General features: G+C 35.7%; 1 protein-coding gene and 1 pseudogene across 1 annotated transcript; both read right to left on the bottom strand.

The window, feature by feature from the left end:
- Window positions 1-341: 341 nt before the first annotated feature.
- LOC132033765 (F-box protein At5g03100-like) lies at window positions 342-3511 on the bottom strand (annotated as a pseudogene).
- Window positions 3512-9971: 6460 nt separating this feature from the next.
- Window positions 9972-12400, bottom strand: LOC132033763 (F-box/LRR-repeat protein At3g03360-like). The gene is given in 4 exon segments (XM_059423826.1): window positions 9972-10462; window positions 10874-11038; window positions 11361-12260; window positions 12262-12400. Coding segments are annotated over 4 exon segments (1533 nt in total). The 5' UTR covers window positions 12367-12400; the 3' UTR covers window positions 9972-10099.
- Window positions 12401-14654: the final 2254 nt, after the last annotated feature.

Genomic DNA, 14654 nt, shown 5'->3' with positions numbered 1-14654 from the left:
GAATCTGCCTAAGGAATGAAGATTCAGGAAAATCAAGCGATTAAATGTAATTGGACAATCTAATTATGAGCATAACCTCAAGTGAAAACATTCAACAGCACTGTAAGCCTCAAATACAGCAGCTACAGATTATTTGCTTAAACAGTAAGGACCTCTTTCTCCCAAGTAAAAGCAATCAGAGAGAGATAGAGAAAACCATGTTTCTGTCATAGAATCTTGATGCTATTGACAAAGAAAGCAAAATAAACCATTTCAACAGCCTAATCATGATAGTTCCAGGAAAACAAAAGTTGCAACATTCGAAGCACATATGCAATGTCTAGAGTGCAACAATCAAAGGCTTCTAAGAAACCAAGCAGCCATCATAACATTTGGAATGCCACAAGTTCAAAATTACATCTGCAGTATTTCAAAAGCTAAAATATAAGGTAAATTTTCTAGTAAGCCAAAACAATACAACTTCCAGTCTGGTCATCCTAAGCAAACTCTTGGTAAATAATCACAGAATTTTTTGATGATCTTGGGGTGTCTAATAATTTCTTAGCCAATTGTGATAAATGTCAGGACACGCAGCTCTCTGGACAATCACAACATTTTCTCCTCTTTGCTACGATAACAAGCTTCTGCAAAGCCACTGCATTCTTTAGTAGAAACTTCAAAAGTTCGAAAAGCTTACAAAAGCCCGATTCAGACCAATCCTTCAAACATTCTCTTAGGCAGCCAACAATCTTAACATTCTTGAGATTGGGAAACACAGTGTTTGGGATCCAACTCGGCCAATTGATGTAATCCACTTCGGCAAAATAGCTTAGCTCAAGCTGGCAGGAGGAGGAATCATTAAACTGGAAAAAAGAATATAATCAGGATCCAAAGTAGATCTACCCTGACCATTAAATTTTTTTTGTTCTACAGTGACAAAATATTCTTAATGATATTATATTTGCATTCTCCTTAAGAAACTCCTTTTGAGGGAAGAAGAAGATGTGGGGAGGGGGGTGGGGAATGGATTATAAATCAAGAGAAAGAACGACCTGAGATTCGATGTGTATGTTGAGTGACTCCAAAAGAGGCTATGTGTGCAAAAGACTGGCTATTCCATACAGATTATGCTCCGATACATGCAACTTTAGAGTTAGACATTTGCATCTCAATTCTGGAAGCATCACTCCTTCAAGTTTCATCATGAACACGGCCTGGTGAAATAATCTCAAAGAAATAGGTAAAGGATAGAGAAAGAAACAACTACAAAGAAATGTAATCCCCAACATAAAGATAGTGCTATGACAAATCTAACCATTTTAAGGAACAACAGTGTACAAAAGGCTAGTTCCTAAAATAATCTGTTTCCAGTAAAGAAATTCCAACTTCATAAGGTAGATAGGAAGATGATAAAAGGTCACAAAATGTGAAGATACGATCCTTTTGTATACATTAAAAAAATTCCTTTCAATTATTCAATGACAAAAGAAATTCCACTGGAATTCTCATGCATACAAAATTTCATAATTGTATGACATTCTGAAGACTCTTCTCTTTCTTAGGTTCACATCCCACAATTCTCTGCTAAAAATCAAATAGAGAATAAGGTCTTTTGGCATAGAAACAAACCTTTGCAAACCAACCTCCAATTATTAGCTCAGTCGCATAACTCAACTTTTCAAGATAGTCTAGAATAAGGTTTCTGATATCTTGATGATAATCATGACAACTGTCTTCCTCAATATCATCTTCCTCCAAGTAGTCAGTGATACATCTCATGCTAAAAGTGAGGCTGGCAATAACCAAAGAGGAGACATTTACTAGCTTACACTTGAGTTCTCCAAGATCTCCTGAAATATCCAAATGCTGAATATGTGGGGCAAAAATTTCCAAAGATTCATCTCCTCCGAACGAAAAATACAAACGGTTTTTCAAAGTAAGCCTCTTTAAATTGGAAGACGTAATTTCTAGACGACGACAACCCTCGCAAAATGACAGCTCCATAGTTTCCAAAGCAGGACAACTTGACAGTAATTTCACAATGTAGTCATCTTCTAACTCTGTTGAGTCCAGCTTTAGGCTCTTTAGAGAGTTCCAAGCTATAGTCAGTCCTTTATCAAACACCCAACAGCTCAAATTTAATGTAATCAGTGACGAACAAGTGTACATACTTACCCTCTGTTTGGATGGTTGTTTCCCGTAGTTCATTAATGTATAGTATGGTATGGTATTGTATTGTATTGTCTTTGTATTAATGAACACAATGTTTGGATAGATCGTATCATTTGTTGTGATTTAATAACATTTGTATTGTTTGGCTTTATTGTGTAGTGCATCGTATAATAACTGTAAAGTTTACTAAAATACCCTTAACTCTTAATTAGAAATTAGTTTGTATATATTAATAAAACTCAAGTGAATAAAATAGGAACTTTAAAAAATAAGTAGGTATTGGGTGGGGGTGGTGGAGGGGTGGGTGGTGTGAGGTGCGTAGTTATGGGATGAGGGTGGGGGTAATTGGTGGTCGGGTGGGGATGAGTGGTTATAGGGGTGGGGTTGGGTGGCGGTGAGGGGTAGGTGGGTGGGGGTGGTGGAGGGTGGGTGGTGTGAGGTGGGTGGTTGTGGGATGAGGGTGGGGGTGAGTTGTTGTGGGGTGGGGTTGGGCGGTGGTAAGGGGTAGTGGGGGTGGGTAGCAGAGGAGTAGGGTAGTTGGGGTGGGTTGTAGGGCAGGGGTGGGGTGGAGAGTGGGGGTGGGTGGGGTAGGGTATAATGGAGATATGAAATACGTACAAAAACCACCAAATCGGCCATAAAAATTGGACTTTTAAATGGTTATATAAGCATGGAATAAACAGCGCTTCAACACTATACCACATAATTTTAAAACGATGAATAAATAGCTTGTTTACAAAACCATACATTAATGAACCACGGGAAACCACCATCCAAACAGGGGGTTAGAGGCAATTCGTAAGAGAGATCGTGAGCAAATAGACATGAATGTAACACAACATCTTCCACTTTGTTTTCCACAGCAAAACCAAGCCATTCGCTAATTTTGGAATCAAATTCCCAGTCTCTGTGATGAAAATCCACTTGGAATTTCTTGATTTTGGAACAAGTGGAATGAGTTAAAACGTGGTCCACAAAGGATATGAAATTTTGGACATTATTGTAATTTCTATCAATGAAAAGGAAGTTATAAATAGAAGTCCAGAGATAACGCCATCTCTTTGAGACAACACATGATTTGACCGCATCACTTGTAGGCAAAAGAGACAGAATTTGTACCAAAAGTGCGTCTGGCAAGTGACTGATTCGATCATCTATGGTTTCTTCTTCTTCTTCAACTCCATTCTTTTGTTTCTTCCACATTGAATCTCTCAAAATGCTGCAGATTTTGATGGAATGGATTTTATAAGTTCAGTTCAATAGAAATTGGTACCAAGTATTGCTCGAAATGGCACAAACCCACGTCCAAGGAAGAGAAAAACTAAGGTCACTTAACTTTTCATTTCAGATGGCAGTTTTTCTTTTTACACTATTCTATTTTCGTAGTGGAGAAGAAAATTATCAAATATGGTCCTTTAATGTATAATTTTTTTTTTTCACATGGTCCTTTAATCAAGGGCAAAGGTCAAATTTACCCTCCTTCAAGTATGATTTATAGTTTAAAATTAAGGCCCACAAAAGTTTAAGATGAAATTGGCATTTTCCTATGAGGATCTTCGATATATTTACCCTGGATATTAAAGCCCACATCACAAAAAAAAATAGCTACGTTGGATCCACATCGGATCCATGTAGGCAACTCATACCCAACACAAAAAAAGGGCAAGCAACCTAATTCATGCATAGTAAGTGGATTTTGGGCATGTTGATCTTAGTGATTTGGTAACCTTGATTTCATTGTTCACAACCATGAACTTACTGCATATGTACAGGAATGCTTAATTTTGCGTCAAGTTGATAATTAATTGAATTTAGACTAGGCATTTGATAATTATTTACCCTGTGCCAATAGTTGCTGATATACTTCAGTTAGTTGATCTTTCGAATGAATGATGCGAAGAAAGTAACAAACATAGAACCGTGGAACAGAAACACTACACAAAAGAATCCTGTAGGATTATTATTTTTCAACTTCTTTTTTATTAGATATTTTGAGTCAGACCATGGATAGACCTTTTTAACAAAAAACTTCAAGGACCGTGGAGGGAGACTTGTTTTAGCGGGACCTAACCTATCTCGGGGATCAAACTTTTTTTCATTTTTCTACTGCCCCAAATGTGAACTGGTTGAGCTATAATTGTGCTTTATTTAGTGCCTCTTGTCCTACCATATCATCTTACGATCAACGCTAAAGCACTCAAATCAATCTGTCGAATGATACCTATTCTGCTTTTGCATGATCCAATAGGGATGGGGATACAGGTTATGGATTTATTTGGTTATGGGTTTATTGGGTTGGGTATGAGTTGCCTACGTGGATCTGATGTGGATTCAACGTGGCTTTATTTTTTTTGTGATGTGGACTTCCATCCATAAAAGGACAAATATATCAAGTACCTAACAGGAAGGGCAAATTTGATCCCAAACTTTGACGGAGGCAAATTTAAACTATAAATCATACTTGAAGGGCAAATAATCAATGTATAAGATTTGGTTTCATTTAGTCCTTAATATCTAAACATGATGACAATGGTCATTAATATATTACCTCCTTCGTTTTAATTTGTTTGGTTTGATTCAGAGTACAGGGTCAAACTAATTAATGTTGGTGTGAATTCGGACATAAAATCCTCAATTTTCTTGAAATCATATTTACATATACAAAGAAATGATTAATTTGATCTTAAGTCAAGTAAAGCCAATAGTTATTTTTATTATCAAAATAAACTGAGGGCTTCGACACCGTCCTCCAAACACAACCTACTTAGCCCAATATAAGATATTCTATGCTCCATTCCACACCCATTGAGTACTCACTAAAAAGTTATAATTTTCGAACCCTATCCTACATCAAAAGTTTTTCCATGACTCTTTCAAGTCAGGGTTAAATTTTTTGACTTGGGTTCTTTTCTTTTATGCTAACTGTTTCAAAGTCATTACATGTTTTGTTTGCTCACTCTTGTAGTCTCTTTTTTTTTCTTCGACTAGTAAAGTCAATCCATATAGAAAGTGCAATGAGGAGTTGGAGTAGGCATATCTAGGACACGATTAGGCTCACACTCTTAGAAGTGCTCTTAAGATTAAATAATCTTAATCGACCTAATAATTGTGTAGCCAAAGATGATAGTATGTGCCCGCTCGACAATATGAGCAACCATTATACTTAGGTTGCGAAGTTATTTACGTCGCACGGGGTGATCCTTTAGGCTTAAATATTTAGGCGCCCCACTCCTAACTATCTAATTCCGTCGCACCCTTCTCTTTGATTGTATTTGTTTTGGGTAGTTAGATAATTTGTATTCCTTCGAATTTGTGTTTAGCTTTTAAGTTGAAACATGTAACTTTGCATTTTGTTTTCAAGTTGTAATCTTTTCTTTTAAACAATAAAATTAGCTTTCTTTCTTTGTAAAAACTCTTATGTAAAATACATAGAAAAGAATAAAAACTTACCCTCCCAGTAACATGGTTTACACTTAAATTTACCTAATGCTCAAGTTGACACCTCAATTTGACACAGGTGTGGCTCATACGATGTTGGTCGGATCATTATTTAGGGTTATCTACCTCCAAATATGCTGGATTTTTGGATATTGTCTCTCCCAGGTGGATTTTTATATTTATATGGACTTCTGAACATCTTTAACCTCCCAATGATTTGCCTGCATTGGCTTATAGATCATATCCCCTGGAAATTGGTGCTATTATAACCCACTATATTGAAAATTGCAAGAATCAGCGAGAAGCATTTGGATGGTGGTAATAATGTATCTTAATTATTGTACATTTTTCGATGTGCTTGCTAAACTATAGAACTAGTGAAACATTAGTGGATTGATCAAACAAATCATTTTCTGAATTATAGATTTTTTTACGATTATAATTTTTGAAGCATCCGTTATATGTCATAAGCAATTAAGAATATTATTATTTTGTTTTCGTGCACTTTTTAAATATCTAAACATAATTCACAAAACGGTATGCTGTTGTTGTTGTAATTCACAAAAGGGGGGGAAAATCATTTAACAAATCTGCACTGACAAATTTAATGTGCTATCGTGTTCTTATGTCCAACACTCCTTTAGACATAGGGAGTAAAGGAAAAGAATGGTCAAAAACTGTGATTGTAAATGCGGAATTTGATTTAAGCAAAAATGTGTGCACAAAAAGGTATCTGATCTCTGTCATTGGAATTCAACTTCCGCAGTGGCATGTTGTAGTGGACTGAAATGTCACTATTTCAGCTCACCTTGAAGGCAAATACATTCTGTATTGTACAAAAAGCAACGTAGACCTCATTGATCAACAAAAATATAATTGACTAAATTCATCTTATGCATGAAAACACACGCCTAAGTAACTTATTTTCTCTCAGTTTGGACAATTTATGCATCAAGATATCTGATGACACGTGATCTTCAAAACTTAATCGACTGCTTTCATATACATTCCTCAGTGCAATCCCTACTACAACCTTCCAGCTTGTCTTCATTTTTATTTGCCCAAATATTCTGTATTTTCAGAGCACATGATCAGAATGTGAGGACCAGAAGAACCTACCAAAACCATTTTCTGCACAGTGAATATACCTACTACATAAGTTATATCTCAATACAGCAGGAGACATCACAATTCTAACAGTTTTGCACATTTAAGACTCGTGACAGTTGAGGTCCCAAGTACCTTTCATGTTTTAAAAACTGCAAGATGAACAAAAATATCTGTAAGGGAATAATCAGTCTTTAAAAGGTTTGCATGAAAAAAGATATCACTAAAGTAAATTAGCCAGAGAGAGCCAAAACTATTTTACATACAGGATTTCTTATTGTTGATTAGGGAGAGAGACATACTCGAGAAATTTATCAGAGCAACCACATGTATCTCCGGAAAAAGTTAAGTTAGCATTAAAATTAAATCCATCCAACTGAAAATTCTTTTATGTGAGTTTTTGCAATTTTCTGGTATTATTGCAGCAATTGTGTATGCTGGACTTACGTTCCCATAGCTAGCTGTTGAGATGTGTTTTAGTTCAGACTTACCATAAACTAATTGAAGGACTTAAGAAATTTGATGAAATGAAAAAAATACCATAAAATGTTTAAGTTACGAAGCTTTGGCATACCACCATGACCTTGTTTTCCAGCTCTTTAAGGATGTATAGGGATGGCCAAAGGAGAGTGGGAATCCAAGTAGCCCATTTGTGTACAGCTAGTGGAATTGAAATTTCTCTAAAGTTGGGTCCTCAAATTTAGGAACGCTAAGCCCGCTCGCTGAGCGCTACAATTTTACATTAAGAAACTTTCTGATTAAGAATCTGAACTCTACAGAAATATTGTACAAAGCAACATATGTAAAAGTATCTTATTTGTTTCTGACTATCTTTAGTCGCAGGTGCTGCTGTAACTCCAGTATATATTACGTGGCATGTGCTTTTTATATCTGAAAAAGATGTGTGAGAAAGAAGAGGAAGAAACAGATACATGATTACCAACATAGTTTTCCTGGGCTGAAATCTTTAGCTCTACTTGTTTCCAGCAGCTATTACGTCTCTCACTGAAGACCTACAGTACAAGACAAATTTTTTATAAAAAAATAACGTAAACAATCTAGCAAAATCAGCATTAGAAGGCCATGAATGGCTATGAAAGTTATTACCAGCGACATCAACTTTCACTGGCATTCAAATAAACAAAAGAAAATAGCGTGAATTAAGATATGAAATCATCTAAAGTTAACATCAGCAAAAGACGAGGAAAAAGAAACCTGACGATTATGTGGAGTTTGACATTATGATGGGTCCTCCTAGAGCAAGATCTATGAAATTTGAGATACAACTACTCAAAAGTATGAATTTCATTTTTTTCACACATTATCCAGAAAAACAAACAAAATAACTAAAACAAAAGGCAGAAGAATATGTACCTCAAGTGTAAATAAACCAACCGAGTTTCAATTGTAGGCGCTATTGCCGCTTCTTTCTAAGCTCTTCTGTTGAAAACTTATTAGGCTATTGCCAAGCCATTTAGAAGGAAAAAGTTTGATTAGGAATGATGCTACATGATCCAGAAGATTACTGTCCTTTGACATATTTTTTGGATTTATATGCATGGTAAAATGACAAAGGTAGAGGGTCTTGATAGCTGGGTGAACTATGGCTTGTTTTTTATGTTTCCAGTTGTGGCAATTTCCTCTTGGCTCTCGTCTTGAAGGTAAAAAGAAACCTCCTTCCTGCTTCATATTCTTTTTAATAAGTAAGCTAAATATCAGTGGTAGCAAAAAGGAAATAATTCTCCTATACAAGATGTAAACAAAGTCCTCTCTACCTCCCACGGTAGGGGTAAGGTCAGCGTACACTCTACCCTCACCAGACCCCACTCTGTGGGATTTCAGTTAAGGGGTAAACAAAGTTCACATGTCACTACTATAGAACTGTTAGCTTATGCATGGTCTCTTTAAGTATCTACATTCCAATCTCGTGGCCTCCAAAAATTACACAAGAAATAAAAGGCATTCAAGATGAAAGACATTATTTTCCGCTCCTTCTGAGGTTTCTTCTTTAATCAAACTGTCTGGTTAAGAGCATGAGGGGCTAATGGCAGGTACTTTCATGGAAGCAATGGAGTTTGCATCCTCCCTGTTATATTTGCAAAGGAAGCACCTGCTCACATGTATTCTTTTTCTATCCCTCCCAAATTCAGCAGTCAAGATAGCACTCCAATGCTGCTCTCCACAGAAAAAATATTGGCCTTTTTAGGAGCTTCGCTAATTGCAATGGCCCTAGAAGGAAACTTCCTTTTCTCCCAGGGCCTCTCTGTAAATGACTTGTACGTAATCGCATTACTCCATCTCCTACAAATTAAATCCTGTCTATCTGTCATAGACAAACAAAGATTTCGTGTGAGCAAGGATGATCAATGAAACTTCACCTTTAAGGCCTTCTAATCGTATCGCTTCATCTCTTAGATATTTAATGTCTATATCCCTCTTCCAGTATTAACCTTCATATTTCCTTCGCAAACCCTCCATATCCTAATTTTACTCCATAAGGATTGTTCATTGGTTTGGTGCATCAATCACCCAACATGCTTGTAATACATCTACTTTTAAAGTACGAATTTCAGATTTTCCATCATTACCCCAGATACACAATAACAAAAAATAAGAAGTAGAAGAATATACTACCTCAACTGCAAATGAACCACTGCAAGTTTCAGCGTAACCTCAGTAGGCCCTCGTTCTGCACTCCTACACATATCTATACAAAACAATAAATATATAGAAGATAAAACAAAAAGCACCTTGACTGTTCCCGGTGAAAAGAAACAAAGTTACACCTATTATGGAGATTCTTTTGTCTATTTATAGTAAGAATATAATGAAGCATATCAGTCCTTCTTAAGCTCTTTCATAATGCATTTATCAAGAAAGCTGTTGTTCCACAAAACTTTTTGCAACACCTAGTAAGCAGTTCCAGACACTTGGAATCTGTCTGAGGAATGAAGATTCAGGGACATCAAGCAAATAGATGTACTCGAATAGTCTTATTATGAGCATAACCTCAAGTTAAAGCACTCAACAACACTGTAAGCCTCAAATAAACAGCAACAGATTATTTGCTTAGCAAAACAGTAGGGACCTCTTTCTTCCAAGTAAAGCAATGAGAGAGAGAGAAAACCATGTCCCTATCATAGAATATTGATGCTATTGACAAAGAAAGCAAAATAAAGCATTTCAAGAGCCTAATCTTGACAGTTCGAGGAAAACAAAAGTTGCAAGAAAATTCCAAGCACATATGCAATGTCTGGAGTGCAACAAACAAAGGCTTCTACGAAACCAAGCAGCCATCATAACATTTGGAATGCCACAAGTTCAAATTACATCTGCAGTAAATCAGAAGCTAAAATATAAGGTATTTCTAGTATGCCGAAACAAAACTTCCAGTTTGGTCATGCTAAGCAATCTCTTGGTAAATAATCACAAAATTTGTTGATGATCTTGGGGTGTCTATCAATTTCTTAGCCACCCGCGATAAATGCCGGGACACACAGTTCTCTGAACAAATGCAGCATTTTCTTCTCTTTGCTACGATAACAAGCTTCTGCAAAGCCACTGCATTCTTCAGTAAAAACTTCGAAAGTTCAAAAAGCTTACAATAGCCCGCTTTAGACCACTCCTTCAAACATTGTGTTATGCAGCCAACAATCTTAACACTCTTGAGATTGGGAAACACAATGTCTGGAATCCAACTTGGCAAATTGATTTTATCTACTTCGGCGAAATAGCTTTGCTCAAGCTGGCAGGGGGGTTCGTTAAACTGCAACAAAGAATATAATCAGGATCCAAATCAGGTCAACAGCCTAATAGGAATATTCCACAGAAGACAATAAAATGATCTCACGGTAGAACAATTCTGAAAACCCATAAATGTTGAACAGTTCGCAGCAAATGATTGTAATAGCTAGTACTTATCAGAAATACTCATGCAGTACATATAATAAGCAAAAAGATGTTTAGTTGTCAATGATCATTTTCCTTTCTTGAGCCCATCTACTGGATAGAAAGCAACCACCCTGACCATTTAACTTTTAGTTCTACGGTGACAAAACATTCTTAATGATATTATATTTGCATTTTCCTTAAGAAACTCATTTGGAGGGAAGGGGGGTTTAAAACTTCCAAAAGGGAATATGGATCTACAAAGAAGAGTTAAATCGAGAGAAATTACGTCCTTGTCTTCGATGTGTATGTTGAGTGACTCCAAAAGAGGCGAGGTTTGCAAAAGACTGGCTATCCCATACAGATTATACTCTGTTACATGAGACTTTAGAGTTAGACATTTGCATCTCAATTCTGGAAGCATCACTCCTTCAAGTTTCATCATGAACACGACCTGGTGAAACAATCTCAAAGAAATTAGTAAAGGACAGAGAAAGAAGCAACTACGAGGAAAAAGTAATCCACAACAAAAAGATAGTGCTATAACAAATCTGACCATCTAAACACTTTAAGGAACAACAGTGTGCAAAAGCCTAGCTTCTAAAATAATATAATTCTGTATGCATTATTCCTTCCAATTATTCAACCACCCCCCCCCCCCCAAACACTGAAATTCTCATGTTTACAAAAGTTCAAAATTGTATGATATTCTGAAGACTCTTCTTTCTTAGGTTTACATCAAATAGAGCATAAGGTCTCTTGACATAGGAGCAAACCTCTGCAAACCAACTTCCAATTATTAGCTCAGTCACATAACTCAACTTTTCAAGATAGTCCAAAATAAGGTTTCTGATATCTTGATGATGATCACGACAACTGTCTTCCTCAATATCATCTTCGTCCCAACTGACGGTGATACATGTAATGCTAAAAGTGAGGCTGGCAATAACCAACGAGGAGACATTTACAAGCCTACACCTGACATTAAAAAGTTCTCCTGAAATATCCAAATGCTGAAGATGCGGGGCAAAAATTTCCAGAGAACCATATCCTACCAAGCGATGATGCAAATGAGAGTCTATCGTCAGTCTCTTTAAATTTGAAGAAGTAATTTCTAGACGATGACAACCCACGCAAAATGACAGCTCCATAGTTTCCAAAACAGGACAACTTGACAGTAATATCACAATATCGTCATCTTCTAACGTTGTTGAGTCCAGCGTTAGGCTCTTTAGAGAGTTCCAAGCTATGACCAATCCTTTATCAAACACCCAATGACTCAAATACAATGTAATCAATGACGAACAAGTGTACATACATAGAGGCAACTCATAAGAGTGTTCATCAGGAGATGGATATGAATTGAACATAACATCTTCCACTTTGTTTTTCACAGCAAAACTAAGCCATTGGCTAATTTTGCAATCAAATTCCCAGTCTCCATGATGAAAATCGACTTGGAATTTTTTGATTTTGGGACAAGTGGAATGAGTTAAAACGTGGTCCACAAATGATGTGAAGTTTTCGACATTGTTGTAATTTCTATCAATGAAAAGGAAGTTATAAATAGAAGTCCATAGATAACGCCACCTCTTTGAGAGAACACATGATTTGACTGCATCATTTGTTGGCAAAAGAGACAGAATTTGTAGCAAAACTGCATCCGGCAACTGACTTGATACAATCTAGGGTTTCTTCTTCAACTCCATTTTTTAGTTTCTTCGAAATTGAATCTCTCAAACTAATTCTGAGATTTTTGTTGGAACGACGTGAAGCCATCATCCAAAAGGGAAAGCATTTTGTGACTTCACTAGAAAAATTGGTACGATTATTTTGGAAAATGGCAGTTTTCTTTTTAAAAGTAGTGAAGAAGAAAATGATCAAAATGGTGCTTAGCTCTCGTTTGGCCATAAAAATTATTCACTTTATTCCGAAATTTTTTTCACTTTTTTCCGAAATCAGTGGTTGGCCATGAGAATTTTGAATATAACTTAAAGTTATATTTTCAAATACCAAAAATTTAAAAAAATTATTTTTCAAAAAAATTTCGCTTTTTTACAATTACATTTCACCAAAAATTACAATTTCAAAAATTATGACCAAACACAACTCCAATTCCAAAATTCCAAAAAAAAATGATTTTTTTTTTTTATCTATGGATAAACGGGGCCAACAATGTATTAGGTTTAGTTCCATTTGGTACTTAATGTTTAAATTATGATGAAAATGATTCTTAGTAGTAAGTATTAAAAGTAATCAATTTGGTCCTAAATCAAACTAAAGACCCGATTTAAGTATCTTATTTTTCTTTTTAATTTATTAAAAAAATATTTTTTTCTATATTTAGTAAATTGACAATTCTAATAATCTAAATAGTTTTAGACCACGAGATTTAAAGGACTATACACATTTTTAATTTAACACTATAAGATTTAAAAATCTCCCTTTATTTTTTAAATTTCATATCCAATCAAATTGCAACACTTAAATTGAGACGGAAGGATTAGTTACTTTTTGTCTCAAAATAAACTAAGGTCATCGGATCATTCTCCGTACACAGCCTATTTAGCCGAAATCTAAAATATTTCATTCGATACTCATTAAGGTAGGATAAAGAATTTAGATGTGGGTATGAGATTGAATATACGAAAAGGCACCTTTGCTGTAGTTTGATAACTCATGTGTGTGCGCACCTGTCTTGTGCCTCCGTTTATTTTGACTACAAATATAATAATTATCTTTAGAGAAAAGACATCATTTCCCTTAACTTGCATAGAAAGTAAACTCACTTTGAATTAAACTTAGCGGTAATTATTTACCCCCCCTAAACAACTTAATTGATAATTATTTACCCTGCACGGGTGACGTGGCAAGAAAAGTGTACTCAATATTAAAAGCGCGTGGGAGGAAAAAATAAACACTAAAAGTGATCCCTATTTACGGATGTCATCTTAATTGGATGATATATTAAGATTTTCTTAATATTTTATTTTCTATTTTAAATTAACTTTTCCTTTTCTTTCTTATTCTTTTCCCTTCTCTTTCTGCGTTCTACTTCAACAGTTCCCACTATTTTTTCTTCTTCTTTGTTTCTTTGTATATAGATTTAATTTATGGGTTTGATTTGACACAAATAAAGAGATTAACAATAACAATGACAATTGTTATTGTTATTCAACGGTGGTTGGAATTGAATAGATCGAGGATCCCTCTCGATAGAAACGACTACCTTTGCTCTCGATAGAAGAATAAAATGCTAAACTGTGAGGGATAAGTACGAGTCAATGGAATGTCAAGTGGGGTGGTGGTTATGCGGTGGTCGTGTGGTTATAGGGAAATATTATGGGTTGCTTGTCTCAAGCTGAATACCAACGAGCTAATCTAATAAATAATTAACTTTCAGTAGAAGAGACGAACAATAAGCATTCAAGGATATACGGCTAACTCCTGCATTTTCATATTTTCTTTTGTTATTTCCTCTATCGGTGATGCTTTCCTTTCCAAAATACTCAACTCCCTTGAACACGAAAATCACCACACGGATCAATGTATTAAGTTTTCCTAATACTAATAACCAGACAATACTGACAATATAAGAAACGATATGAGAACGGACGGGCGTAACTAAACATAACTAAAAGTACCCCCTCCCGCGGACTTTTAGTTAAACACAACTAAAAGTCTGCGGACCCCGGCATAACTAAACATAACTAAAAGTACGCCCTCCGGCGGACTTTTAGTTAAACACAACTAATAGTCTGCCGGATCCGGATAACTAAATATAACTAAAAGTCGCCCCTCCGGCATATTCGGCTTGCATTTCTAAGAAAGTATGCCTCGGATCGAACTTGCATTTTAATCTTCTTATACGGATATTGTTCCAACTCACATGCTTAATCTCGGTTTACAAATTAACAACAATTAACATAAGGTGTCAAACAAAGAAATTGATTAGGTTGAAGCCTTCATATACACAATTTCATTAGGATATCGGAGGCAAGTACATTTGTCTTCTTTAGCAATGCCATAAAATTTGAAAGAACGCAATACAACTATCCTTGTGGTGAAAG

The sequence above is a fragment of the Lycium ferocissimum genome, chromosome 10 (genome assembly GCF_029784015.1).
Source record: "Lycium ferocissimum isolate CSIRO_LF1 chromosome 10, AGI_CSIRO_Lferr_CH_V1, whole genome shotgun sequence".
Classification (NCBI taxonomy): domain Eukaryota; kingdom Viridiplantae; phylum Streptophyta; class Magnoliopsida; order Solanales; family Solanaceae; genus Lycium; species Lycium ferocissimum.
This window is presented reverse-complemented; position numbering and strand designations above follow the sequence as displayed.